Raw genomic sequence first — 25,647 nt, forward strand, 5'->3', positions numbered from 1 at the left:
ATCGGGGGTCTGTGCACACCCTTAATCATTGACTGCATTCAACGGGTTTAATTGACTGAGAGCCAGAGTTGTACAATAGAAAACCATGGCATGCTATAAATGACCTAGAGGCCTTTTACTGGCTTCCCTTAGCCATTTCATTTGCTCCTCATAGTCAATTCAAGACAAGCACACCGCCATGCAACCTTGGGTCGATGAGTGCCATCTTCTTGATGTCATCTTGAATACTCCGTGGTATGATGTATGATGCTAGGGGATGTTTAATCACTTCACTGGACATGTGTGTGTGTGTTTAAACAGCAGTATGTGCTCTGCTGCATCCATGTTCAAACCAACATCATGGGCAACTCTTATCTCCACAGGGAGCCTCAGAATTTTGCGCTGGTTATTGAGTTCTAATTATGTTTACACAGATGCATACATTTCAACCATTGTAAAAGCTGGAGGAGGGGGAGTTGGCCTCATTTGCAATTCTTTCCTTTGAAAAATCTATTTCCCAAGGCACTTAGGAAGCTAAGTCTCATTGAAAGTCAATGGGACTTGTACTCCCAACCGCCTACAGCTGCCCTCCCATACACAATTCGACTGCTGTTAAATCCCACTGAAGTCAATGGGATTTGAGCAGTCCTGTGTGCAGCATTATAGCCTAAGGCTTCACTCTTCAAGCAGCTTACCTTTCCTGAGAACTGTGCTGCTGCAGCAGTTTCAAAGTTTAGCTTATAAGTTTAAGGAAAATCATAACTAGACATCAAAGAAAGTCACGGCTGGTGCCCTGTCCTTCTAAAAAGACCACATCCCACTGAAATTACCAGGTCTTGTAATACCTGATATTTGGAAACCATAGGCTAAAGCAGAAACCCCAAGCAAATTTATCTGGAAGTTCCACTAAAAAAGAAACCAGCACTAACTGACTCACTCACAAGTAACCACAGTACATCAAACATCATGCAGAGTACAATTCTGACTGTGGTTATTTGGCTGTAAGAGCCAGAACACACATTATGGTCCTGGCCAGCAACTAGCTTTCCTTAAAAAGCCACTTGGATAAGCAAGGAAGGCCTGGAGATCCAACATCTTAACCCATGCCTCACTAAAATAGATTTTCCATCCTGTTCTGCTGCCTCCCGGTGCCAGCAGTGCCACAGCTGAGGGGGAAGGGGAAGGAGTTCGTAATTTCAAAATTGTGGCCTCCAGGTGACATCATAACCTATGAGGTCATAAAGGGTGTGGTGCCCAGTTCACTTATTCCACTGAAAGGAATGGACTTTGGACTGTAATACTGATTTTCTTATTATAACAAAACACCCATCATTCAACATTTGCCAGTAGTTTTGTAATATTGATCATTATTCTCTGGAGATGAGAATCCATTCAATATACGCATGTGATACATGATACAATTCAAATGATTAATAGTTAATGCTCAAAACCACCATGTTGTTTCCTAGATACTCTGCTTTTTTGAGGAACTTCCCACGCAAACCAGCTTATAATCGCCAATAAAAACCAACACTTGACAATAAAATATAAAAATGCAGACTATGGTACAGCTAAACAATAGAACAGCAGAAACACTGACGTACGGATATAGAATATCTGTGTGTGATTGCAAAATTATTAATTTTGAATAAAGAAGGTGGTGACAGGATTAGTAAAAATTGAATGTGCTTTTTTGTTGAAAGTTTTTTTTTAAGCTGCTCAATTATTCAAGGACTTTCAATGTAGGAAAATAATGTTATGCACACTTTAAAGTAAAGCAATTAAACATTAAATAAACCCACTCCTTAGAAGTGACAATGTGGAAGCCTCTGTGTTCCAAGTCAGTTAATTTGAGATAAGGCAGAATCAGCCTGACTTTTGATTTAATCATATAAATTAGCAATGCCATAAGTTACCCTGTCCTTTTGTTAGCGTATCCCTAGCAGTGCAATTCTGAAACATGAGTGGGGAACCTCAGGGTGAATGCGGCCCTCCTGACCTATCCATCAGGCCCCCAGAATGCTCCCCAAGCCACACCCCTCACGGGTCCTGCTTCACACCCCCACTGTTTTCTCCTGGCTGGAATGGGTCCTTGAACTCTGATAATGCTCCTTGCTTGCCTGGGTGGAGAATATAAGGGGGGCGGTTCTGAGTGTGTGTGGAATCCAGCCTACCTGTATAAAGGTAACAATTTGCTGTTCTGCCCATAGAAGGTTGTCCAGAAGGGAATGGGGCCCTTGGGCTGGAAAAAAAGCCCTTGCTATAAAAATTTAAGCAAAAGTAAGTCACTGAGTTCTATGAGGGCTTAGTTATAAGTAGCTGTGCATAGAACCGTATCCTCTACATACAACAAATTACATATGGAAATGTAAGGTTTAGCAAAGCAGGGCAAGACGTCCTCTGGAAATTCGCAGATTAGACGTTGCCTCTCCAGAAGTGGCTTGTGAGGAGGGGCAGAGGAAAGAAGCTAGCTTCCTGGCAGCTGGGTGGGACCAGCCCAAGCGCCTGAGGCAAAGGACAAAATGGTGCCACCCACCCCACCACCCAGGGAGAAGGGGTGAGTGAAGATCTACATCAGGTACAGGGGGGGGGGAATGAAGATCTACATTGGGAACAAGGGTGGGAGAAGAGCACCAGCCTCTCCTATTCGCCAACTGGTTCCCAGGAGGTGGCAGAACCACAGCTGTTGCATTCCTTGGAGGCTGGATCTGCTGCCCCTGTGGATCTTGCCACCTGAGGCAGTTGTCTCATGTTGTCTCGTGGGTGGGCTGCCCTGCAGGTGGGTGACTTGGAGGCAGTAAGGTCAGCGCAATCCATCACCTCTGAACATTAAACATTAAATAAACCCACTCATTAGTGATCAATAGGACTACATCAAAACACATTTCAGTCCCATTGATTTCAATGGGGGAAATTCCCTCAGTTGCTTAGCTCTACCATTGAAATGAATGGGATTTGTGCTTAAATTTTAGTAGACTGATCCTGTGCAGCCCAATCCTATGTGTGTTTACTCAGGCATAAGTCCAACAGACCTTGCTCCCAAGGAAGTGTGGCTAAGATGGCATGTTAAGTAGGTAAGGCTGCAAGTGTAGCCACACTTGAATGGGACTAAATCCCATTTAAAGCAGAGGGTTAATGTGCTTATTATCACAGGCTGCGAGGCTAGTGCATTTACCAGGAAGTAAGAATGCACTGGAATTTACTTCTGAGTAAACATGCTTAGGACTGGGCTGCATGAAAGAAATGAGTTGTTATTTAACTATTAATAATTGAACTGAAAATGTTAAATGAAGCCACAACTCAAATCTCCAGATTTACCTTTAGATATGCAAATCAGTCACTTTACACAGAGGGAAAAAGTTACTTGATAAATGTTTTAATTTTCCAGTGGGATTTGGAGGAAATTTTAATAGAGAATCAATTGTCCTTGAACATTCTTGTATAAGAAAGGGGCAGTTCTACAAAGGAGAGGTCCCTCTAGAATAGGATCCCCCAGCAGATTGCTTTGAAAGGATGTTCTTAAATGTACAAATGCAAAAAGAAAAAGAAATCACTGGAAAAAAGAATTATTAAGTGCCAGAAGCACCAAATAACCTTGAGAGGTTGTGAGAAGATTAGATGTGCTCTGCTTCCTTAAATCTGTAGCAGGAAGCCAGGAATGCCTGACTGATTAAGTTTATTTTATTTTATTTTTAATACAAGAAGTAGTAACAGAAAATGAACAAAGGAGACAGACTGTGGAATGGTCTCCATTCCTTGCTCCTCCTTCGCAAAGGAAAAAAAACTTTCTGAAATCAAGTGGTCATTGAAAGCTTGGAGACCCTCTATAATTTTGGCATGATGGCAGCCATAAATTGAAAGGCTACCAATCCTCTTTCCTACAAACAGTACTAGTTCCTTAAACATTTTCAGTGCTCCTTTTACTTGAGTTTTCACATGAAGTTTGAAACTCAAAACTGTAGGGTGGCAATATATAGCTAATGACTGATGATGAAGCAAGCAAAAGCTGATTTAGACATGGATCTGATGCCAACACTTTTGCCTCCATGTTGCTACTATTAATAGCTGCATCTATTGAATTATCTTCTAATATAAAGCCATTCTTACAGACACAGGTACTGAAAGAATCAATATACTGTATTAGTTAACAAGAAAACAGCATTAAACAAATGCATTAGGCTATGCAACCATTTAAGCGAAATGGTATGTTCAATGAATACAAAACATTGCAAAAGTTTTATTTTAAAGCGGCAAGTGCTCTTATATATAGACAGATATTCAGTGATTTATATTTTGGTAACAAAACTTGTTCTGACCTTTAGATTGCGTGCTAAGTAAATTACCTCGGAGCGAAAGTGGTGGCTTCTCATTGCAGCATCTGGAAATGAAAAGGAGAATTGTGTGTTGTTGTTTTTAAAAAAGGCAAAACTGCATCTGTCTGCACTTCAAAGTAATTTAAGTTCTTGTACACGTCTGCCTGCTCAGTGTTCCTATTCTTGCTAATCCTCATCACTACAGTCACCACTGAAATAATGTGAAGTCTCTGTGCTGAGCAGCCATCATGTATATCTTAATTCTCCCTCCTCCTCTCTAGAAGTTGGATGGGAAAGTTCTAACGTACTTGAGCAGCGAGAGGGGTTCCCACCCAGCATCTTATGATCTCGTTAAGGGATGGGGTGGAGACTAGGCTGCCGCAGTCTCTTAAAAGCCCTTTCCCCCAAAATAATCCGGGAGATCCGGAGAGTGGGCGAGCTCTCCCATTAGCAGCAAGTCGTTAACTATCACAGCTTGGGCAGGCGACGGGGGATTCCCTCCCCACGCTCCCTCCTTCCCTCTGAAGACGCTGGATTCCTCCGTACCCCTTTGGCAAAAGGCTGCCAGCCAGGCAGACACTGCGTCTCTTACCTCGGCTCCTTGAGCGCCCGGAAAAGACCGATTTGATCGGATGCCTCCCTTTCTGGAGCTTGCGGTGCCAGCAGCAGAAGAATAAAATCGTGGCGACGGTGCCCAGCAGCAGAAGGAGCAAGAAGAGGGCACATTGGATGCTGTAAGGTCTCAGCAGAACTAAAAAAGCGGCGGCGATCATGGTTCAAGAGTATGTTGGGGGGGTTGCTTTCTTTTCCAGGGAGAATTTGAGGTGGGGGGAGTGTTGTTAAGGAAAAGCTGCTGAGGACGAATGAGCCTGGAGGAAGGACAGGAGCCTTGGCGAGAAAACGCTGCAAAGGGCAAGCTTGCCTATGTAGACGGCTGGAGCTGGAGGAGGAGGAGCATCATCCTGGCTTGGTCCTTGTGGCCCCGGAATCAGGGCTCCTCAATGGCTGCAGCAGACCCAGTTCTGAGACGTGTCAGTGATTTCCGCGAGGAGAGAGGGACCCTCAATCCATGACTCAGCAGACAAGAAGGCGGCAGCAACAGCAGCAGCAGCAGCTCACACAGCAGGGGATTTTTTTCCTCTGGCTTTGCTTTGCTTTTTTTCCCTTCCACGCGTGACGGAGAGGGGGAGAGAGAGAGGGAGAGAGGGACAGAGCAAGTGCAGATGGATCAGCAGCAGCAGCAGCAACACCTAAGCTGCAGTCCTGCCTGGAGACAGGGAGAGGGCACCCCTCCGGAGCTGATTTTGCAGCCCGGTATTGCTGCTGTGCGCCTCCAGCTCTTGCATCTCAGCCATGCCCTGTAGCAAGAACGCTGCTGAGGCGGAGGATAGATGGCTGCTGCCGCCGCTGCCCATCAGGAAACCGATTTGCAGAAGGGGAGGGAGGAGAGAAAGAAAGGGGCGATTCCTAAAGTTTGCTGCCGCCGCCGCCGCTCCTGCTGTTACTACTGGCTGTTCACGAGTGAGGGGGATTTGTGGGGGGAGTGTTGCGGTGCTGGGGGGGGGGAGCAGAACTTGGCTGCCCGGGGGTTGATGACATCACAGGCTGCTGCAGAGTGAAAAATGGCTGCTTTAAGGTGCGAGCAAGGGAAGAGGCAGCCTTGCTGCTGGAGGAGAGGATCACTGCTGGGTCCTGAGAGGAAGGCATCATCCACCACAGCGAGCAGACTTGGCGAGAGAGGCTGAGCTGGGCAAGCACGTCGTCGCAGTCATCCTGATCCGCTGCCCTCCCCGGTTTGCTGCTGTTCACTTCCTCGAGGATTAAGAGAGGCGATTCCCTCCCCCCCTTGCAGATCTTGCAGCTTCTGAAAAGGAGGCAACGGCGGCGAGGAGCTGGGAAGCAAGGGCAAGCGGAAAGTCAGGCAGGGGAAGAACCAGGTGGATATTTCCTCCCTTCAAGTTCAGTGATTTGGCAAATGAACGTCATGCTTTTTTGCTCCCCCGGGCTCTAAACGTTGCACGTGTGGAGGCAGGCAGGCAGGCGTCTTCTCTTAGGATGCATTTGGAAGTCGAGCTGATTTTTAGCCTGTGATCCTTCCAGAATTCCGAGGATAAATTGAGTTGAAGGGGACGTGCTTCTGGGTAGGCGTGCGCTGCTAAAAACGCAAAGGAGTGCCTATATGTTTGAGCCTATTTGTGGATTTGGCAGTGCAATCTCGCGTAAGCGCCACTATGATCAGAGGGGCTTGCTTCCTTTGCAAGGGCACCAAGCTGTCAGTTTATTAAGGAATGGCTCTTCCTTATATAATGGCTTTTCGTGATCGTGCCAGTTAACAGGATTTTGGCCTGCAAGCCTGCTTTTACAGCTCAAAAGCAGGACATACTATTTAAGTCCCAGTTTCGTGAAGAGGTGATTTGGGTTATGGCGCATCATGAGCAGAATGTTTGTCAGACACTGTTTCTTTTGGCTTCAGGCTCAGCTTGAAGCTTCCTGTCAAAAAGCTCTGGGTGCAAAAGAACCTTTATAGGTGTTCCTAGCAAAGAATCGTTCCTCCTGTTTCTGAGGTTCAGGTGTGGAGTGCTGCTGCTTATGTAGCTGAAACAGCACCACCCATGCTCAAGCAGTTGCTAGCAGGCTTGAAGGAACTCCCAAGATCTGCAGAAGTGCAAAAAAAAACAAGAAAAAAACAAGAAAAAAATGAAACCATTTAGGGGGAAAGCAGACAGAGAGGGAAGGAACACTGCAACAGCCCAATGAGGATTAAGCATGCTCATTGGCCTTGAAATACTATCTGAAAGGGGGAAGAACATAGAAAGGAGGAATGGAATGGAACAGCAGAATTTAAAGCTGCAACATTTTGTTGCATGACCCATTTGTTACAGTATTTCCACATGACAGACACTGTATGCTTGATAAATATTTAGGCAATTTTAAATACTGACAGGGGAAGTTCCTAGTTCTCCCTTGTTGCTGCAGCAACATCAGACATGTAACACTTTATCTTGCTCCTACACTATCATCCTGTAGTGAATTGCAACTTCCTGAATCTACTAGCAGCTGCCACCACCCTTGAATGGGTCATATGTGATGGAATATTTATGATGCAATTATGCTTTCCTGATAGTTTCTCAACAGCAAATATATTTTAGATATTACAGATTTTGCCGTATCCTTGCTGACAAGAAAATGCAATGCAGAAATATTACTTTAATTTTTTTTGTCCACTTGATCCCTACTTTGTGGATTGATAATCAGGGTTGTTGGGTTTTTCACTGACTTTGTGGCCACATATACATAGGGAAACATCTATTTGTAAGTCCTTAGAAATAATAAAGCCTGCTGTGCAACACCAATCGAATTGTCACCCCAGTTTCATTTTTTTATCTGATAAGGACAGAGCAAATACAAAGTGTGTTTATGCTGCAGACAGTACATATTTATAGCACATAACTCCATATCAAAGTAGATTAGGAAACAGTATTACATGCAATAGCAGTCAAGTACATTTGGATTAAAATGCTAGAACTAAATAACTCTTACTTCTTGTTGGTGGTACCTGCATTGCCCCCTGTTCCTGTGCATATTTACGGAGAAGTTACATGTCACATTGCTCAGTGGAAGTTCATTGCAAGTTAGTGGGGGGGGGGAGAGACTAGCATTTGATACAATTCAGTTCACTTTTACACAGAATTGAGGTCCACTATGTTTAGTAGGGTTCACTCCTTTATAAGTGTATTTAAGATTGCAGCCCTGGCAATCTTATTCCTACACTTACCTGCAGGTAAGCCCCTTTGAATTCAGTTGCGCCTGCTTCTGAGTAGACGTGTACAGAATAGTGCTGTTCAGTCACCTAGCATTTTACACAACTCTGCTTTTTCACCTAGTATGTTGCAGCAGGGTTGTCTTATAAATGGTCACTGGTATATCTTACATTGTGGATTTATGGCCTGGTTTCTGAAGATACATTAAGGGCACATTGCATGATGTGACAAATACAAGGTTTCTGAACACTGCAGCATACTGCAGTCACTCTCTGTGAATGTGTGCATATCCTTCTGAGATGGTTAATACGATTGTCATTACTTCAAGGTGAGGCAGATTATGTGTGCCTCCTGTACTCTGCCTTCCTGCAGTGCATTGCTGCAATATATTGCAGGATCAAGTAACTTTTCCGGTTCTCTTTCTCTCCCATCTTTGATTATATTGGAAGATGAGAAGTTGTAAAAGATTTACCTGCATACAATTGGTATTTATACTAAATCTTTGGAACGATGAGTTGTGTCAACTAAAATGTGTATGTCAGAGAATGAAGGTAAATGGCTGGGGTGGGTGGGGCCAGCTGCAAAATTGGGCACAGCAATTAATGTGAATTTTACTTTTGGACAGTATGTTTGTACAGTATGCTTGTACATGCACACACCCCATATAACTTCTATCCGGGCATGAAAGGCACATTTTAAGAATTCAATGACATATTCTAGCCAGGCACAAAAATTCAAGGAAAGTGCAAAGCAGTGAGGGGTATGGCATGAGGGCAAGGAGTGTGGCCTGGGGAGAGTTATGAAAGCCTGATAGAGAAGAATGGAGGTCTGTGTTTGGCCTGGGGTTCCTCCTCCTCCTGTTTTAAAAAGTGGATTGTGTTTTATTATTTATTAAACTTACTGGGATAACTTACTAGGTTTTCATGGATCTCCACCACCCAAAAAGTAACTTATTTACATTAAAGCTGACATCAAACAAACAAAAAATCTAAGGCATGTATTTATTTTAAAATTGTATACACGCACCATTCTTGTCTGAGGACACTCCAGAGTGACTAACTATCCATATGTTAAAAAAAATACATTGTATAAAACAAAATTCCAACCACGTACATATAAAATCAGCAAATATAAACAATTGACAAGGATTCAGCAATCAAGAGTGTGGAGCCAGAAAATTAAAAGCGCCAGGCAATAACTGCACCAGCTCATCAACTAGGTTAGCTAAAAAGAAAAGTTTTTTGCGTGCTGTTTATAGCTACAGGGCATTCAAGTACTGCAATAACAGAGGCCACTCCCACAAAGGGTCTGTCCGTTGTGCTTCTTTTGGCAGAGGCACCTGAAGCAACACCTGATGGTGAATGGAGTGCCAAGGAAAGTACATATGGGTGGGATGGGGGAGAGGTAGTGTCTCACATATCCAGGCCTCAGGCCTTTTAAGGTTTTAAAGCAACATATCAAGTTTGAGACTGGAAACGCATAGGTAGATTACATTAAGCCAAGGTAATACATCCGTAAGGTGGTTCTGTGGTTGTAGTGCACTTTTTGACTCTGATCCTTAATCAAATAACTCTCAAAGCAGTATACAACTAAACTTGTAGCTAAGATACATGAAACTATACACACACACACACACACACACACACACACACAAAACTAATCTATTGAAATAAAACACTAATCTATGACAGAAAGTGATAGTGTAAAACACCTATTTTGCAGAAGTTTCATAAAAAACATGATCTGCAAGGCCCTCATGTGCACAGAGGTTTTTTGCCTTTTTATGATGTTATAAGAAATCCCTCTCTTTTATTTGTTTTGGAAAAGAACATAATCCAATATAGAGATACAGAAACCCTTCAGGTGCTCTTTGGTCAGTTTCCATTCCTATCTGTGTATGTGTGAAGGATGGTCTGGCTTGACAGGCAATGCTTCCCAGCTTGTCCTTTTCCTGCACCTCAGACATTTTGTTCCATCCTTCCATCCCTTTTAAATCACTCACTAGGGAAGATGCCATAAGACAGGTAGGTATTATCCTAAGGGCCAGTGGTTTGTCATAATAGATTACAGGGAACGGAGCACCAATAGAAGTGAGGGGAAAGCCAAAGTCACTCATTCATCATAGGAAACACATAAGAAGGAAATAAAGGCGTGTACCCGTTTCATTCCACATCCTTGATTTTGCTTCCATTTTATTCCACGTCCTTGATTTTGCATCCATTTTATTCCACGTCTTCAATCTGGCAAAGAGAGAGAGAGAGAGAGCAAAAGCTGTTCTAAGCCTTCAGAAGCATTGCTGTCCCATTGCCAGCACTGCTTTTCACCTCAGCCTCCGCACAAGCAGCAAGTTCATTGGCACCATACAAACACCCATAGAGCAGCCATGTAGGCTCTTGACTTCTGTCCAGAAGCACAGAGAGGTTGTTGCAGTTTGCATAGCATACTATTATCACTGCATGTTCCTTGGTAATTAAGCACTGCCTTCCGCTGAACATTTTTTTGAAACAGGCTGAGTACAAGATTCTGAACCAAAGAGCAGCGGCGTAGCGTGAGTTGTCAGCAACCGTGGCAAGGCAAGTAATTTGCGCCCCCTAACCCGGGGCAAGGCAAGTAATTTGCGCCCCCTAACCCCTAACCTGCCGCCGCTGCCAGCTTCTTCTTGCTGCTGCCTGGTCTGGTCTGGTGTGGTTCTCTCCCGCGCTCAGCGCTGCGCTGGGCGGCCGCTGCACTGTCCCTCCCCCAGATAGTCCCTCGCTCTCTCTCCGCACCGTACGCCTGGCACCCACCCCCTCCACAGTGGGCGGCGACCCAGCGGCTCGGATCGGATTCGCACAGCCAGCACTGCAGTGAGAGAGAGTGAGTGAGCCAGGTAGGGGCAGAGAGCTGCGAGTGCGAGCGCACCCCCCCAGATGTTGCGCCCGGTGCGGCCGGCCCCCCCCTGCACCCCCCACACTACGCCACTGCCAAAGAGACTTAGGCGTTGAGTGTCTACACCAATTTCTCCTGGCTAATCATTTTAGAAACTCAAAACTGGTTGGCAATTGATTTGCCACGGGGGATTTTATTGCAGATAGACTATTTAATGGTTGGGTTTTAATTGGTGTGTGCAGTGGGCCAGGGATACTTTAACAAGCACTGTATTAAGGATTCACTTGATACATAAAATGAAAGGAGAAAGTACATCAAGTTGATTCTCATAACATTATCTATTTTGCATATTCCAAAAGGTCCATAAGCAGTAGAGTGAAGGCTCAAATCAAGCTCTTTTGTTATGAGGGTGAATAGAATTAAGGTTTCACCTCAACTGCTCATGGGTGTGTCATATCTTATAGAAATCAAATCTTATCTTGCCAGGAAGCATCACGTCTCCTATGGCTTCAAATCAAAGTGAATATATATCATGCTAACTCTAGTCATCACAAGGTTACAAGTCCTTTTAAATGTAGTATTATGTATAAATCTAAAGTGGAAGTTGCCATCAGTCAAGTGCAGCGGTGATCACAAATAAAGTGCCACAAGTGATGCACCCTTCATTGGGTTGCATGCTTTAAAAATTAAACTCCTTCTTCACTTTATCTCCATAAAGGCGGGAAAGCTACTTGTATAGAAGGCACAGAAACACTGGTATTTCCTTGATTGTATGAAGTGTGTGCTATGCAGGTGTGAAATCCTAACAGATGAAGAAGGTAGCCCCCCCCCCCCAATATAGACAACCAACTAATTATATCAAATTGTGGCTCCTTGATGATTATTAATAAGCATGCTGGACAAAGTGCAAGTTAAACAAACATGCAACAAAAACAATCTCAGACATTCTAGAGTCTGTTGTAGTCCATTTCATGTTCTGTGTGTATGTATGTGTGATATTTATATATATATTACCGGTAAGTGAAAAATAATTTTCTAAATGTTTATTTTGTTGTTGTTGCTAATACAAATAAAGGACAATATACCTTTAGGTTCTAAATAGGGTGAGGATTGATGGAATAATGCCTGTAAAGTGTAAACCGCTAGGGTGGGAAGGAAAAGACAATTAAAAACACAATAGTATTAAGAAAGGACATACCGTAAATGAATGGGATTTTGGTTTGGGGTGTGGGATCTGCAATCTGATGCACTTTTACCTGGGAGTAATCCCAATCAATATAGGGGTTTGCTTCTGATCAAACATGTATAGGATTGCACTGTGAAAATGTGATGAATTGCCCTAAAATGTAATTAAGCTTCAGTGCTGTGAAACCTGGATTAAGAGCAAGTTATAAAACTGTTTTCTGGTTTATTTATCAGTTGCGTTCTTTTAGGGCTCAGAACACTTTTATCTACTCCTCCGAGAAGCCCAGAAAACTAGCAACAAGATGAGGAGTCACCAGATCTCCACCCAGCACATTATGTGCACATGGCTATGACTCCTTCTAGGATAAGGTCAGGTCATAGTCATTTGTGGGCAAGCAAGCAGATGTCAACTGGATTTCAAGATACGTATTTACATTCCCATTTCTAGCAAACAAAATACTTTTGTTTATATAGCAGAGAAGCATATTTATGTACAATACTGGGTTTAAAAATAAAATTCCAAAAGGGTTATTAGAGTCTACAAACTGGAACTTTACCCTGGAACAAGGAAGGAAGGAGAGCAGTAATGAGTGCTTGCATGAATGTGTATTGCTCTGGTGCAAGACAGAAGAAAATTGCTCAGCTTTACAGATGAGCAATTCACATCTGCTTCTGTGACCACATTCCACATGGGTGCACTTGCACAAGTATGAAAATGAATAGCAATTTTGCCTATTCTCTTCCTCTTACTGCAGACAGTGGTCTTCTAGACCACGTGGGAAAAGTCAAGGGGCTATATGTGGTCCTCCAGTCACCCTATCTGGCCAGTGGGAACTCCCTAGGCCATGTCCCCTGTTCAAACCATCACACTAATGCTTGATCACACTGAGGTCCTTTCCACATTATTTCAGTCCTCTTTTTCAACATAGAGATTGTTAGAAGAAACCAGCTGTTTAGTCCAACATAGGGAATGCCAGATGCTGGACACAGGGCATGAAGGAGACAGCCCTCCAACAGCAACTGGTTACTTAGAGGTGAACTGGCTTTTGCGTAGAAGTTCCACCTCACATATAGTGAAGGTGCAACATGGTTGTCCAGTCCTCAACTACCAAAGACCACTGCCAAAAATGTGTGAGTGGAATAGACCGGGGGATGATGAAGCTAACTTGGAAATTATTTTAAGGACAAGTTTACATATCTGCAACTATGGCCAGTGGTCAGGGTGTATGGAACCTCTAGTTCAAGCATGCAACCCTTATCTGACCTAAAACATCACTGATTTTGTCTTGAATGCCTCTTTGAGGGAGATTGTTCCGTAACTTACCTAGGCTTAGGCATCTTTAGAAAATATAAATGATTTGGAATTGCCAGGGGATATAGAAATGAAAACTCATTTGTTGGCAGCCACATAGATGGATTATGAGAATGTGAAAAGTAGGAAATATGGTTAAATTAATATAATCAGGGCGAGGGAAGGCAGGCAATTTAATAGTGAATTATTTATGGGAAATGGAAGGCGTTTATTGTTGTAATAACATAAAAGATAATATTCAATCTTGTATATGTTTGTTAAATATTAGATTGGACTATTTAAATGAACAATAAATACTTGAATGTATTTTTGTTCTCACTTTCTCTTTCTTTTTATTTACTAATTAATTATTTCCATTACTATTATTATTATCATTAGTTGCATGTGGTTATTTGCTTATGCTATTTTTTAATTAATTCTGCAATTTACTATAAATATTAAACTAAAATGTTATTAAAAGGCTGGAAAAGAAATTTTGAGTCTGTATTTCTTGAGTCTATGTTCTCAGGCTGTTTAAAAGAAGTCAAAACAGAGCAAACCTGCCAACAGAACAATGGTGACAGCAACAATAAGGAGCTGTTGGCAAAGTTCAGTGGAGGAATCTAAATCCTCAGAGTGTCTCTTGGTTGAGAAATTAACTCTATGACAAAGTGGCGTGATTCAAGCATTTCTGGGATTTACCTACATTGTTGAAGGCACAAGCACACCTTTCTGTGGGTAGTGTCATGGGAAATTTAAGAGGGAATACAAGTTAGGCAAGAACTTTGTCCTCGACAAGAACAGAGTAGCAAAATTAAGTGCATGGCCACCTAAGGACTAACCTAGATAATGACACCATCCAGAAAAGTAGGGATGCAGAATTTGCATTTTAACATTTTTATGTATTAAGGTCAAAAATATTTTTGAGTACGTACTGTATTTCAAGTGTAACAAAAACTGAACTTTAATCCCCAGCAGTTGAAAAATAGCAACACATTCCCACAACAAGCAGGATTTTATTCTTGCCTCTGAAGCATTGCAAATTGAAGTATGGTTATGTGTTGCTTTACTGGACAGTGTTCATGACACAGATAATGACTATACTTGTGTGGTTTTCCACATACACTGTTGGCTGATGTTTTTCTCAGCATGGAGTTAAGTAATCTGAGCATGTTAGTCTATGAAATTAAAGGACGGGGGGGAGAGAACATCTCCATTGCTCCATAACTACACCAGTTCATTATTTTCTTTCAGTATGCATGCATAACTATCCTAGAAAGAATAATTGATACTCTCTAGTGAAGCCCTTGGGTCCAGCTGTGTCTTATGATCTTCCAATTTCACCAAACATGACTTGGTGAACTTTATTTTCAAAACTTATCATTCATTGCTTTTTGTATTTTTCCATCAGCGGTACAGTATGTTACAAAAGCAAAGCCTTCTGACAATTAGAAGTAAATTACATAGTCCAGAAAGCAATGCCAACCCAGTTATTTACTTTGTAAAAAAAATAGCAAAAGACTAGAAGCCATGAATCTATGAAACAATTTCCATATACCTCAGTAAAGGGCTGTTCTGGAATAGGCAGTTTTTCAAACAAACACTTTTATATTGCTTTTCTACAATCCACATTGATGTGACAACTGTTTCAGCAATTCAACTTATGGCTGTGATGCATTGGAATAACTGGAACTTACAGTACATACATACAATGGTTTTACGTTAAAATATGACCATATGAAACTACCTAATACTGAAGCCACTGCCTTAAACGGAACCAGGTGATTACTCCATTTAGCTCAGTACTGCCTGGCATTGACTCCCCAAGATTGATATAATATCCGTGAGTTTTTTTAACTGAAAGTCAATCAGAAGTACAGGATAAGAGTCAAACTATGGCCAAATCAGTCATAAACCCCACTAGATGACTTTGGATCACTCACTACATCTCACCTTGAAGTTCCTCACAATGTATTAGGGGCCTAATGTGGGGAGAACATACGGTACCTTCCAAGTGTCCCAATTTTCGAGGGACAGTCCAGAATTACAGCAGCCATCCCGGTTTCTGATTTGATCCCACAATGTCCCTATTTTCCTTTTTCCTCCCCTTCATATCTCGGAGAACAATTAAAAGTGGTGGAGACATTAGACCCCTCCTCCTTCAGTCCTTTTTGGAAACAGGAACCATTCCTCTGTCTGTCTCTTTCTCTGTGTATAGGTACAAAGATGGAGTCCTGTTTACACTGAAAATAAAATACCTGCACCAAATGAAGGAAATGAAGCTGACATACGAAGCCCTTCCTATAATGCTGAAGGGAAAGGCAACTAATCCACTTTAAATTCTTTAATTGCAATGCTTCAGCAGCCAGCAATTTATTTTAGGAAACGTGCGGTGTGTTTATTCCTTTATTGTAAATTGAGCCTTACTCTGCAAGCCTTTATGTGTCTACTCAGACTTAAGTCTTGTTGTATTCAAAGGAGCTTACTACACAGCCTTACACTGCAATCCTAAGCATTTTTACTCAGTAGCAAGTCCTACTGATTTCAATACGATTTACTCTCAGATCATTCTCTAATGTATTTTTATATTATTATTATTATTATTATTATTATTATTATTATTATTATTATTAACCCCCACCTTTTCCTCTGACAGGGATTCAATGCAGCTTACAGCCACATTTTTATTTTGCTCCATTTATCTGTTGAAGGGGTTGTACATGATCCCTTCCCTCACACATTTGTCTCCAATCTTTCTACCCTAAAAGGCAAGATGGCCAGGGAAGGTTCTCAGCAGGGCAGCCTGACTCACTGTTATATTATAGTATAGAAATTCTAATTACAAAGGTTCACAGGTGATTGTTTTTTTAATATGCTCCTTCCTCCTTGTGGATTTGAAAGACCCCAATATACCATAACTACAACTTGGGGTGGGTAGGGTTCATTCTTTAAAATAATGAGGTAGGCCAGGCTGGGCCTGTACTCCAGTCCTGCAGCTGTTAGTCAAGATGGCTTCCAAAACCCAGAAAGAAAGGGGAAAAAACCTTCTTTGTCTGCCCTTCTCCTCAGCCTAGTCTGCAGAAAAGAGCTTGAAAACTTAAATGAATCTCCTTACATAAACAAGTCTAATCAAGGAGTTACACAGGCACAGTTTTCCTTAAAAGATGAAAAATCCTAAATGGCAGTGTCTGGCAAAGAACTGGAACAGGGTCTCAATCTTCGTGTTTTGTTTGTTTTACATTTAGTGAAATAATAATAATAATAATAATAATAATAATAATAATAATAATAATAATAATAATAATAATAATAATAATAATAATGGCCAAACAGAATTAAAAGGGCACTTGCTGAAATCACAGGGTGGGGAAGATTCATGGGGGGGGAATTCCCCCATACTTAATAATAATAATAATAATAATAATAATAATGGCCAAACAGAATTAAAAGGGCACTTGCTGAAATCACAGGGTGGGGAAGATTCGGGGGGGGGGGAATTCCCCCATACTTTATATGTTTAAAAATGTCCCGTAGTGGATAGAAGTCTTCCTTTACTGGTTTCCATTTTGCCTAAAGCTTGTTAAGTACACAAATATCCATGCACGTCACAAAAATGATGACCCTGAATTCAGTTTCCAGAAAGACAGCAGTTTCAGTCAGTAGGAGCAAAAATATGGAAGTTTGAGGAACCTTAAAGACTTATTCAATGACATATTAACTATAGGGCAGCAAATAAACCCATAGCCTTTAGTTTTCCACTTCTGCCATAAGGCTCCTTACAAGGTTGTTGTTATGAGGATAGTCATTCATTTAAGAGACTCCTCCTCTATCACTTTTTAGGACAATTGCCTCACCAAGCAGTGTACAGTGGTACCTCAGGTTACATACGCTTCAGGTTACAGACTCCGCTAACCCAGAAATAGTGCTTCAGGTTAAGAACTTTGCTTCAGGATAAGAACAGAAACCGTGCTCCAGCAGCGCAGCGGCAGTGGGAGGCCCCATTAGCTAAAGTGGTGCTTCAGGTTAAGAATGGACCTCCAGAACGAATTAAGTACTTAACCCGAGGTACCACTGTATAAATAAAACACATCAAAAGAGTTAACACAACAATAAAAACACCATTCCATTTAACCAGTCAAAACTTATTAAAACCAGCCCTGGGCAAATTGCTCCAAGTATCCAGCATCACAATTAAAACTCCAAAGATGTGCCTTCAAAATTTGTTTAAGAGAGAGCATCTGCATAACTTTTCCTATGACTGAATTGCATAAGCAGGAGAGGCAACAGCAGAGAAAACCCCATTTTTTGGAACCCAGCAGCCTAATAGGTTTCCTCGTGGACACCTCAACTGGGTCTTCAGCGTAGATCTTAGGGTATTGCGAACCTGCTATGGATGCAGGCAGTCTTTAAGATAACCTGGTTCCAAACCCTTTAATGAGGAGAGGTGCAGGGAGGAAAATCTTTCTATGTGCGCCATCTTGAGCCTCTTGAAGGAATGACATTTTTTCAGCACTGTAGTGGTCAAAGCCAGAAAAAAAGACTATGTGTGCGCGCGCGTGCGTGAATATAGTGAAAGATTTTTGCGGATTTTATTTTCTCATACACTTGTTAAAATTCTGACAATCTGAGGACTTTCCGATTTTTAGTTGCATGGCATACACCCACCCACCCCCCATGCAAATATGTAGACATGCTATTATTATTTCATCCATTCCCCCATCTTTCCTCCAAGGATCTCAAATGGTTCCCCTCTCCCCTCTTCATTGCAGCTTCACCACAACCCTGCGAGGTAGGTTAGGCTTAGAGACTGTGACTAGCCCAAGGTTAGGAATTCCTATTAGCCTTAGGTCCTTAACGCGAGCCTGTATCAGAAATTTATTACATCATGGCAAACTTTCGCAAACTAATCGAGTCCACTCCGTCAGGTGAAGCGCCACCCTCCTTTTCCTGCCGCTTCGTGCACTGGCTTTGATGACCGCACTAAAAAGCTCATGCCCGTAAGAAATCCGTTAGTGCAAGATGCAAGATGGCAAGCCTCCTTTATGCTTTAGGGCGGCAATGAGGCGCTTCCATGGAAGCGCAGCTATTGCAGCAGCAGAGGAAACCATTCCAAGCGTCACGTCGTCAGCTGATCCTCAGAGTCCGCACCCCACCAGCACCAGCGGACTACAATTCCCAGCAGCCCTTTCGCGACCCGCCCGAGCAAAAGTTTGAAGCCGGGAGGAAGGGTGTGCGCGATGGGCTAGTTCCCGCGCGGATGCTCGGTTCGAGAGCGCGGGGAGGCGTTCGCGGGGCTGCCTCTCGCCTGCCGAGGATCTCCGAAGCGACTGCCCTCTTCCTCCAAGTCGCTTGCCTGGGCATGCCCGGGCGTGCAAGGTAGGCGTCGCCGGCGTCATCGCGTGCCCCGATGGTGAGCATTGCGCGCACTGGGGCTGCCCCTCGGTAACCCGCCCCTCCTGCTGCCTCTCCAGCCTGTCCCCTCTCCTCCAAATCGCCTCTTTCCCCACACTTGCATCGTCGGCTTTCGTTGCATTGAATGGAGGCCTTTTGCATAGCCACCCACTCTAGTACCGCGGTTCTTTCGGTGAGCCCTCGCGGGTAAGAAAATGCTAGTCCCGAAAACGTGGTGTTTTTCTGTCTAACCGTTTCCTTGGTTCGCTGATATTCTTGCTACTCGGATAACTCCCCACTTGGAGCATTTCATTGGGTCACCGCTGCTACTCCCCCCCCCCGTCAGATAATGTATTATTATTTTTTAGGGTCCCCTCTAGATGTCGTGGTTTGTGCTTCCTGGTGCATGCTTCTTCCTGCGCTGTGCCATAGATAAGTCCGCTTTTAGTACTGTTCGCGCATGCAAAGGTTTCGCGGTGGTCTGCTTCAGGTGCAATCGGTGCATATATCCCGTACTGTTCAGATGTGTTTTATTTGCACCTAGTCTTTAGACTCTACTGCAAAGCGAATGTTCGACTTCAGTAGAAGTTTAATTCTTGAGTTAAAGATAAGTTGCATCATAAACAAGCTTACAATGCTAAAATTGCTTGTTGGATCATAGCGTGGTCCTTTTAAAAGGTCGAGGAAAACTTCCTTTAACAAATACTAAAATGCAACGCTAACATGAATATATCTGAATAAAACTATGTAAAACCTAACTGAATGGAAATGTAACACAAACATAAAATTCTGTATTTCCACGATTCTATGGCACAGCACTTTTATCAGTTTTATCCTCATGAGTTACTGCATATATATATATATATATACAATGGTCAAGACGGCATATTTTATATCGTCTCAACCCAGTAGATAAGTTGCAGACTCATGTGCAGGCCTCTCCCTAAAATTTGTACTAAGTATTGTCCTCAATATGCAGTATATAAGGTACATAATATGTGAGATCTTCAACCTGGTTTAAACCACAGGGACAGGTGTTTTCAGAGTATGGCATATTTCTGAACCTTCCTAAAACAGCTGAAGGCATTAGGTTTAATTGGACTCCAGTAATAGGCCATCCTCTCACTCTGTTTCTGCAAATCCTTAAAATAGCAAGGTAGTACAGAAAGCGTGTATAGAAGATTCTTATACAATGGTGCAATTTCAGAGAATGATGCAGTTGCTCTGTCCATCTGAAAAGAGATCTCAAACAATCTCTGTTTAAAACTTTTTACAAATAGAATAGAGTCAGAAAGGGCCACGGGGGTCATCTAATCCAACCCTGCAATGCAGGAACGTTTTGCCCAATGTAGGGCTCGAACCCACCACTCTGAGAATAGGAGTCTCATGCTAGTTCAGAAAAGCCTAATGTCGCCCATAGGAATGAAAGTAATCCCGTCCACTTTCCGTTTAGCAAACTCTGCAAGGAAGGTGTGTCCTGCTTTCTGTTTGAGAAAGCACCACCACCAAATATCTGAAACAGTACTTGCCCAATTTTCACCTCGTCTAACGACCACGTATGTTTGTGAGGTCAATCAGTTTCGTCTTTGATAGACTGCAAATCTTCATTTTTACAGTAATTACTAAAAGGCTGGAGGAGACATGACCCAATCAGGGTTAAAGACATCAGTATTGTGTCCCCTGTGTATAGAAGGGATGACATATTTTTTATCACGTATCTTTTTTCCAGAGGCAACAGTGAGAGCCAGACAGTTGTGCAGCCGCATCATTTATATATAAATTGAAAAGCAGAGATGCCAGGATGCATCATTGATGGATACCCTTTGTGGCTTTGATAAAATCAGAGTTCCCCATGGACATCATCCAGACTTTTTAAATGAAACGTTGGTATAAAGAGCCTATATACAATATAGAAGATGTTTATTAGCAGCCTCTCAATTCCCCCCCCCCAAAAAAATTGGTATAATATCAAAGGCATACCTGAGATTGAGGAAAGTTACATACAAAGTTTAAGAGCTATTTACAGTATATTTTTTTGTACAAGGTGATTTAAAAGCAGGCAGTGATCATTTATGGCTATCAGCTTGAAAGCCTGCTTATTCATAAGCTTGTATATTATTAGTTACTACCCAATCCTAACTCATCTAAGAGAGAGCTAGCAGAGATTTTCCCAATCATGTCAAGGAAATTAATTGCAACCTGTTGGATTTTGTCTTCCACCTTTTTTGGGGGGGCATATAAGGGCTATTCAGTTGGAACCTTCCCAGAAGTATCAATGTAGATAAAGGGTGAGGCCAATATTTGTGTTGGGTGAGATAAAAAATTTCCCTTAGAGTTGTGTTTATTTTAGTTTGTGCAAGTAGTTGACTATATTTCATTCCTTGTCCCAGGTAGCCATTTGGCAACAGGTTCTAATGGTAGACAGGATGGGTCAGCTCATTCAGAATAATTGAATACTTTTTCCAAAAAAATAATAATCCTCTCCTATAGTTCTTATGACACTCAAATTTTGAAGAAGAGCAACCTTCCATATTAGACACCAACATGAGCAATATAGAATACAATTAAGAAAGTAACCATTTCCCCCCTCTATCGATTGTGTTTAATAAATTTTTCAGATTATGTTAAGTGTCTCAGAATTTGTTTTTCCATGTTCTTTAATAATAAAACTGAATTTGACTAAAATAAACCAGTTTGTGTTAAGATTCGACAAAGTTAATTTTATTTGGTTAACAATCCAGATAATTGTTGACTTCTTTTTCCCCATGTTGAAAATTTAAGATAGTTCCTTTCCATTATTCCTTTTCTGGAGTATACTGGGTTACTTCTCTGCCTCCTAGGGCCCAAAACTTTTTGCTGCAGGGCAAGAGCCCCTTGACTCACATCTCTGGCCATGTAACTGTCTTTTGAAGTTACTGGGAGGGGAGGGTAAATTAAGGACCCCAGGAATCTCAGGTGGATAACAGATTCCCAGCAAGCTTCTCCCCCAGCCAATTGTAGAATAGCTGCACTATAGCACCCCTGAATACAAATAATGTTCACGCTTTGGGGAAGCATCACAGAGCAACTAACAAAGCAGAATAAATCCACCACTAACACACTATTATTCTTTCAAGAACATGTTGCAAAATACGCCATTAATCTTCAAAACCAAAATATGTTTGCAGTGTTTTCTTAGTGTAGTTCTCTCGTGTGTGCGTGTGTGTGTGTGTGTATATATATATATATATATATACACACACACACACCCCGTATTTTTCGCCCTATAGGACGCACTTTTCCCCTCCAAAAATGAAGGGGAAATCTGGGTGCGTCCTATGGGGCGAATGCAGGCTTCAGGAAGCTCTGCGCAACCCTCGGGAGTCCCGCCCCGCCCCGCTCCGGATGGCCGCGCAGAGCTGCCTGCAGTCCTGGGATCAGCGCAGCTCTGCGTGGCCACCGGGAGCGGGGAGCGAAGTCCCACCCCGCTCCGGATGGCGGCGCAGAGCTGCCTGCAGTCCTGGGATAAGCGCAGCTCTGCGCGGCCATCGGGAGCGGGGCGCTAAGTCCCGCCCAACTCCGGCTGGCGGCGCAGAGCTTCCTGCAGTCCCGGGATCAGCGCAGCTCTGCGCGGCCACCGGGAGCGGGGCGCTAAGTCCCACCCCACTCCGGATGGCGGCGCAGAGCTGCCTGCAGTCCCGGGATCAGCGCACTTCTCCCCATCGCCAGCCCCACAAGCTCGGGGGACAGCGGGGAGGCAGAGCGTGCCTTCCCACTGTTCCCCGACCTGGTTCTTCCAGCCCCGCACCTGGGGGGGAAATAATTTTTTTTTCTTTATTCCCCCCCCCCCCCCAAAAAAAACTAGGTGCGTCCTATGGGCTGGAGCGTCCTATGGGGCGCAAAATACGGTACATTTTTTTATTTTAGTTATCTGCTCATAATACAGGCTATTGATACAAAGCAAAATATTGATATCAAACCTTTTAATAAATTATTAGTACTCTGTTTCTTAGTATCATGTATATGAGATACTCTACAGTCACTATTAATAATAAAGTGTCAAAGAGATGGGTCTGATTTATTGCATCGTTATGCAAATTGCTGACATGTAAAGGTGTTTTCCTTTCCCTTCCCTTTTCAGATAATGGAGTGTCTTGTGTCTTCTAAAAGAGCTGAGAATGCATCATCTGAACAAGAGGAAAGTGAAGATGAGGTTGAGTTTGTTGGGGTATGTAAACAGTATCAATCAATCATTCATTGTATTTGACTAAAAGCCATTACAAACCTAGTTACAAAACCTGCATGTAAACAATATTTTAAATCTATAAGCAACACCATAGTTCCCTCTAATAGCAAACTTGGGCAATTGAGTGCCTATCAGTTTGGAAACTAAACGGATAGTGGTTTCTACAGACACAGGCAACTCCTTGGATGTGCATTGTTTAAGCTTGTAAATTAAAATACTTTTTTTCAACCCTTGAAATGCCCAACAAGAAGATAAGGAATATTGGCGGCAATTGAACTCATAGAGAGAAGAGGGAAATGGTGTAAAGAAACGTCAGGTGGACAGAAGAAGTTATTCAGTTAAATCCATAACTCAAATCAGTTGAGATAATGGCCTGGTTTTCACATCAAGGCAAGCCAAACTATGGCTTATTGGGACCATGCAAATGTTTCCAGCCCACAATATCTGGAGAGTACATTGTTGGCTACTCCAACCTGATCCTGGAGATCTGTGTCTGAAAAGTGGTCTATAATTAGTAAATATGTAAAATAATAAATCAAAATGTGTTGTGATACCTTCCATGAAAAATGCTATTGTGAGGGAAACCAATGTAGCCCCAGGCATTGGCCAAAGCAGCAGAGAACTTGCTTGCCCCCTCCCTACCAGGCAGAACACTCTGCTCCAACTGTCAGTTGCCTGGGACTGCAGAGTACAAGCAAACCAAAGAACAGGCTGGCCTTTAACACCGGCCAGAGGGCTGCTAGGTATGGTGATATAAGGCTTTTATCTGTTCTGAATTGTCTTGGAGATAATTTGATAGATAGGGTGTGAATCTTTAAAATAAAGTTCAAAGGATTTGAAACTAAACTTTTTTTTTTTAAGCACACTGTCCACATATCCGAGGAATGTGGGGAAAAATGAGCTGTCCTTATAAATCTGTTTCATGTGTCTCCTTTTATAGTTAACCTGAATTATGTGGCAGTGCATTCAGATTCCTTCAGTGCCCAAATACAGATAAATTTATTTTTGTGACCCATGTCCATATGCATTGTTTTTTTCCATTAGGAAAACATGAGGAATTCTGAAAAAGTGGGTGGCATGTGTTCCTTCTTGTACAAAGGCTAAGCAATTTATAAAGTTCCCTTCTGTTAGTACTTTAATTTTAAGCTTTTATTTTGCTTTCCCCCACTTAAATCTGTGTAGCAACCTTGTGAGATGCACTAGGGTTTAGATAGTGACTGGTCTAAGATCACCTGGGGAGCTTAGTTATTAAGTGGGAATTTTAACCTGGGTCTCCCCAGTCATAGTCCAGATCTGTTACACCAAATTGGCTCTTCATGTAAAAAGCCACGGTGGGAAGGCTTACCGGTGAGAACCATTACTGTTAGGAGTTCAGCCTACACTCGGGTAGGACCCTGGCCGAGACACATGCCCGATTGGCATGTTCTCTCCCTCCTGGTTGATTGTTTGGGAGCTTCATAAGCTTTCTTCAGCCCGAACATCACAGCGACTAACGCCAACAGACATCGGCACACTTAAGAATCCGCAGAGTCTGCGTAACTTGCATAACAGACCTCAGCAACTCAGCATTTTGGCTAATCTACTTTATTTACATATAAACACACACAGAGCACTGCAAGATTACTCCCTCTCTAGCATCAGACAGCAAAAAGAACAAAGGACAATAGTCCCACTTCACGGAACACAGTAACACAAACATCCTGCCTCTGTCACGTCCCACTCTGTGGAGTCAAAACATATACCGTCATGTGATAGACAACAATCCCATGACTGCAATTACGGAGCAGGAATTCTAACAAGTACATGAAAATAATTTCTCTTATCTCTCTTGGTGGTTCAGCCTCCCCCCTTCCCAAATAAAAAATGTTAATGTTGGTGGAAGTGTTGGTTATGTTGTTCTGTGTTCCGTTTGACACACTTCAGTTTGACTAGCTGAACACTAGCCATCACGTAATGGATCACCTGGGGTGAATGGTTATCTGTAAAGGCATATAATTAATAATGTCATTTGCCCCCTTCCTTCCTTCCTTCCCTCTTTTGTTTTCCCCACTGCCTGTTTTGAATTGGCAGTTCCTAGAGATAAAGGACTTGTCGCCTGGGTCCTTCTCTGAAGGTGGGCTTCCATCAACAGAAGAGCTTTACTGGATTGTTGGATGTTTTGCCACCGTCTGTTAGTAGGCAGTCTGTTTTAGAGCTGGACTCCATTCAACTGTGTATGGCAACAAATGATAATCTGAACTGGACAAGAATGATAATAATACGGATAAAGGCAATGCTTCTGAATAGACAATCAATTTGTTGTGTTCCGAGATCTTGTAACTTTTGCAGACATGTGTAGAAGGGCGGGGGGGGGGGGAAACACTGTTAAAGGTAAACACATCCTCAGTGGGTTTGGCTGTTAACCAGAAGGTTGGTGGTTCAAGCCCATCCAGGGATAGCTGTGGGCAAGATTCCTGCATTGCAGTGGGTTGGACTAGATGACCCTCTGGGTCCCTTCCACCTTATAATTCTATGGTTCTGTGTTTTCTCTTTCATAGGAAGCTGTGTTGAGACCAGTCTTGGACTGCATTGAACTTAGCAGCGGTGACGAAGACGGTAGCAGTTCTTCTAATGTGAGTGTTCCCTGCCGTTTAA

At 42.7% G+C, this 25,647-nt stretch overlaps 2 protein-coding genes and 1 long non-coding RNA gene across 10 annotated transcripts in view; 1 reads left to right on the forward strand and 2 right to left on the reverse strand.

Moving 5' to 3' along the window:
- Window positions 1–5,790, reverse strand: part of LOC308583243 (dystonin-like) — a 313,796-nt gene extending 308,006 nt beyond the window's left edge. For 2 of the 5 annotated variants that reach the window (XM_081187022.1, XM_081187032.1), the window contains exons 1-2: window positions 4,885–5,777; window positions 4,323–4,357 (exon numbers count right to left, since the gene is read on the reverse strand). In XM_081187022.1, coding sequence (XP_081043148.1) covers window positions 4,323–4,357; window positions 4,885–5,065 — 216 coding nt within the window. In that variant the 5' untranslated portion in view covers window positions 5,066–5,777. Of the gene's footprint in view, window positions 1–4,295; window positions 4,358–4,884 lie in introns of all 5 variants that reach the window. The other 3 variants (XM_081187031.1, XM_081187030.1, XM_081187021.1) reach the window with 2 other exon arrangements.
- The window catches only part of ZNF451 (zinc finger protein 451), a 54,643-nt gene that overhangs the window by 8,886 nt on the left and 20,110 nt on the right, over window positions 1–25,647 (forward strand). Inside the window, exons 1-3 of one of the 4 annotated variants that reach the window (XM_081187063.1) lie at window positions 18,612–18,773; window positions 22,909–22,995; window positions 25,551–25,625. In XM_081187063.1, coding sequence (XP_081043189.1) covers window positions 22,912–22,995; window positions 25,551–25,625 — 159 coding nt within the window. In that variant the 5' untranslated portion in view covers window positions 18,612–18,773; window positions 22,909–22,911. Of the gene's footprint in view, window positions 1–18,611; window positions 18,774–18,843; window positions 18,996–20,585; window positions 20,676–22,908; window positions 22,996–25,550; window positions 25,626–25,647 lie in introns of those variants that run through there. The other 3 variants (XM_081187061.1, XM_081187060.1, XM_081187064.1) reach the window with 3 other exon arrangements.
- Window positions 22,813–23,751, reverse strand: LOC308583269. The gene is made up of 2 exons (XR_014006148.1): window positions 23,568–23,751; window positions 22,813–22,954 (listed from the first exon to the last, which is right to left on the reverse strand). It is a non-coding gene; the product is annotated as an uncharacterized lncRNA (long non-coding RNA).

The sequence above is a fragment of the Podarcis bocagei genome (genome assembly GCF_964188305.1).
Source record: "Podarcis bocagei genome assembly, chromosome: 3".
NCBI lineage: Eukaryota > Metazoa > Chordata > Lepidosauria > Squamata > Lacertidae > Podarcis > Podarcis bocagei.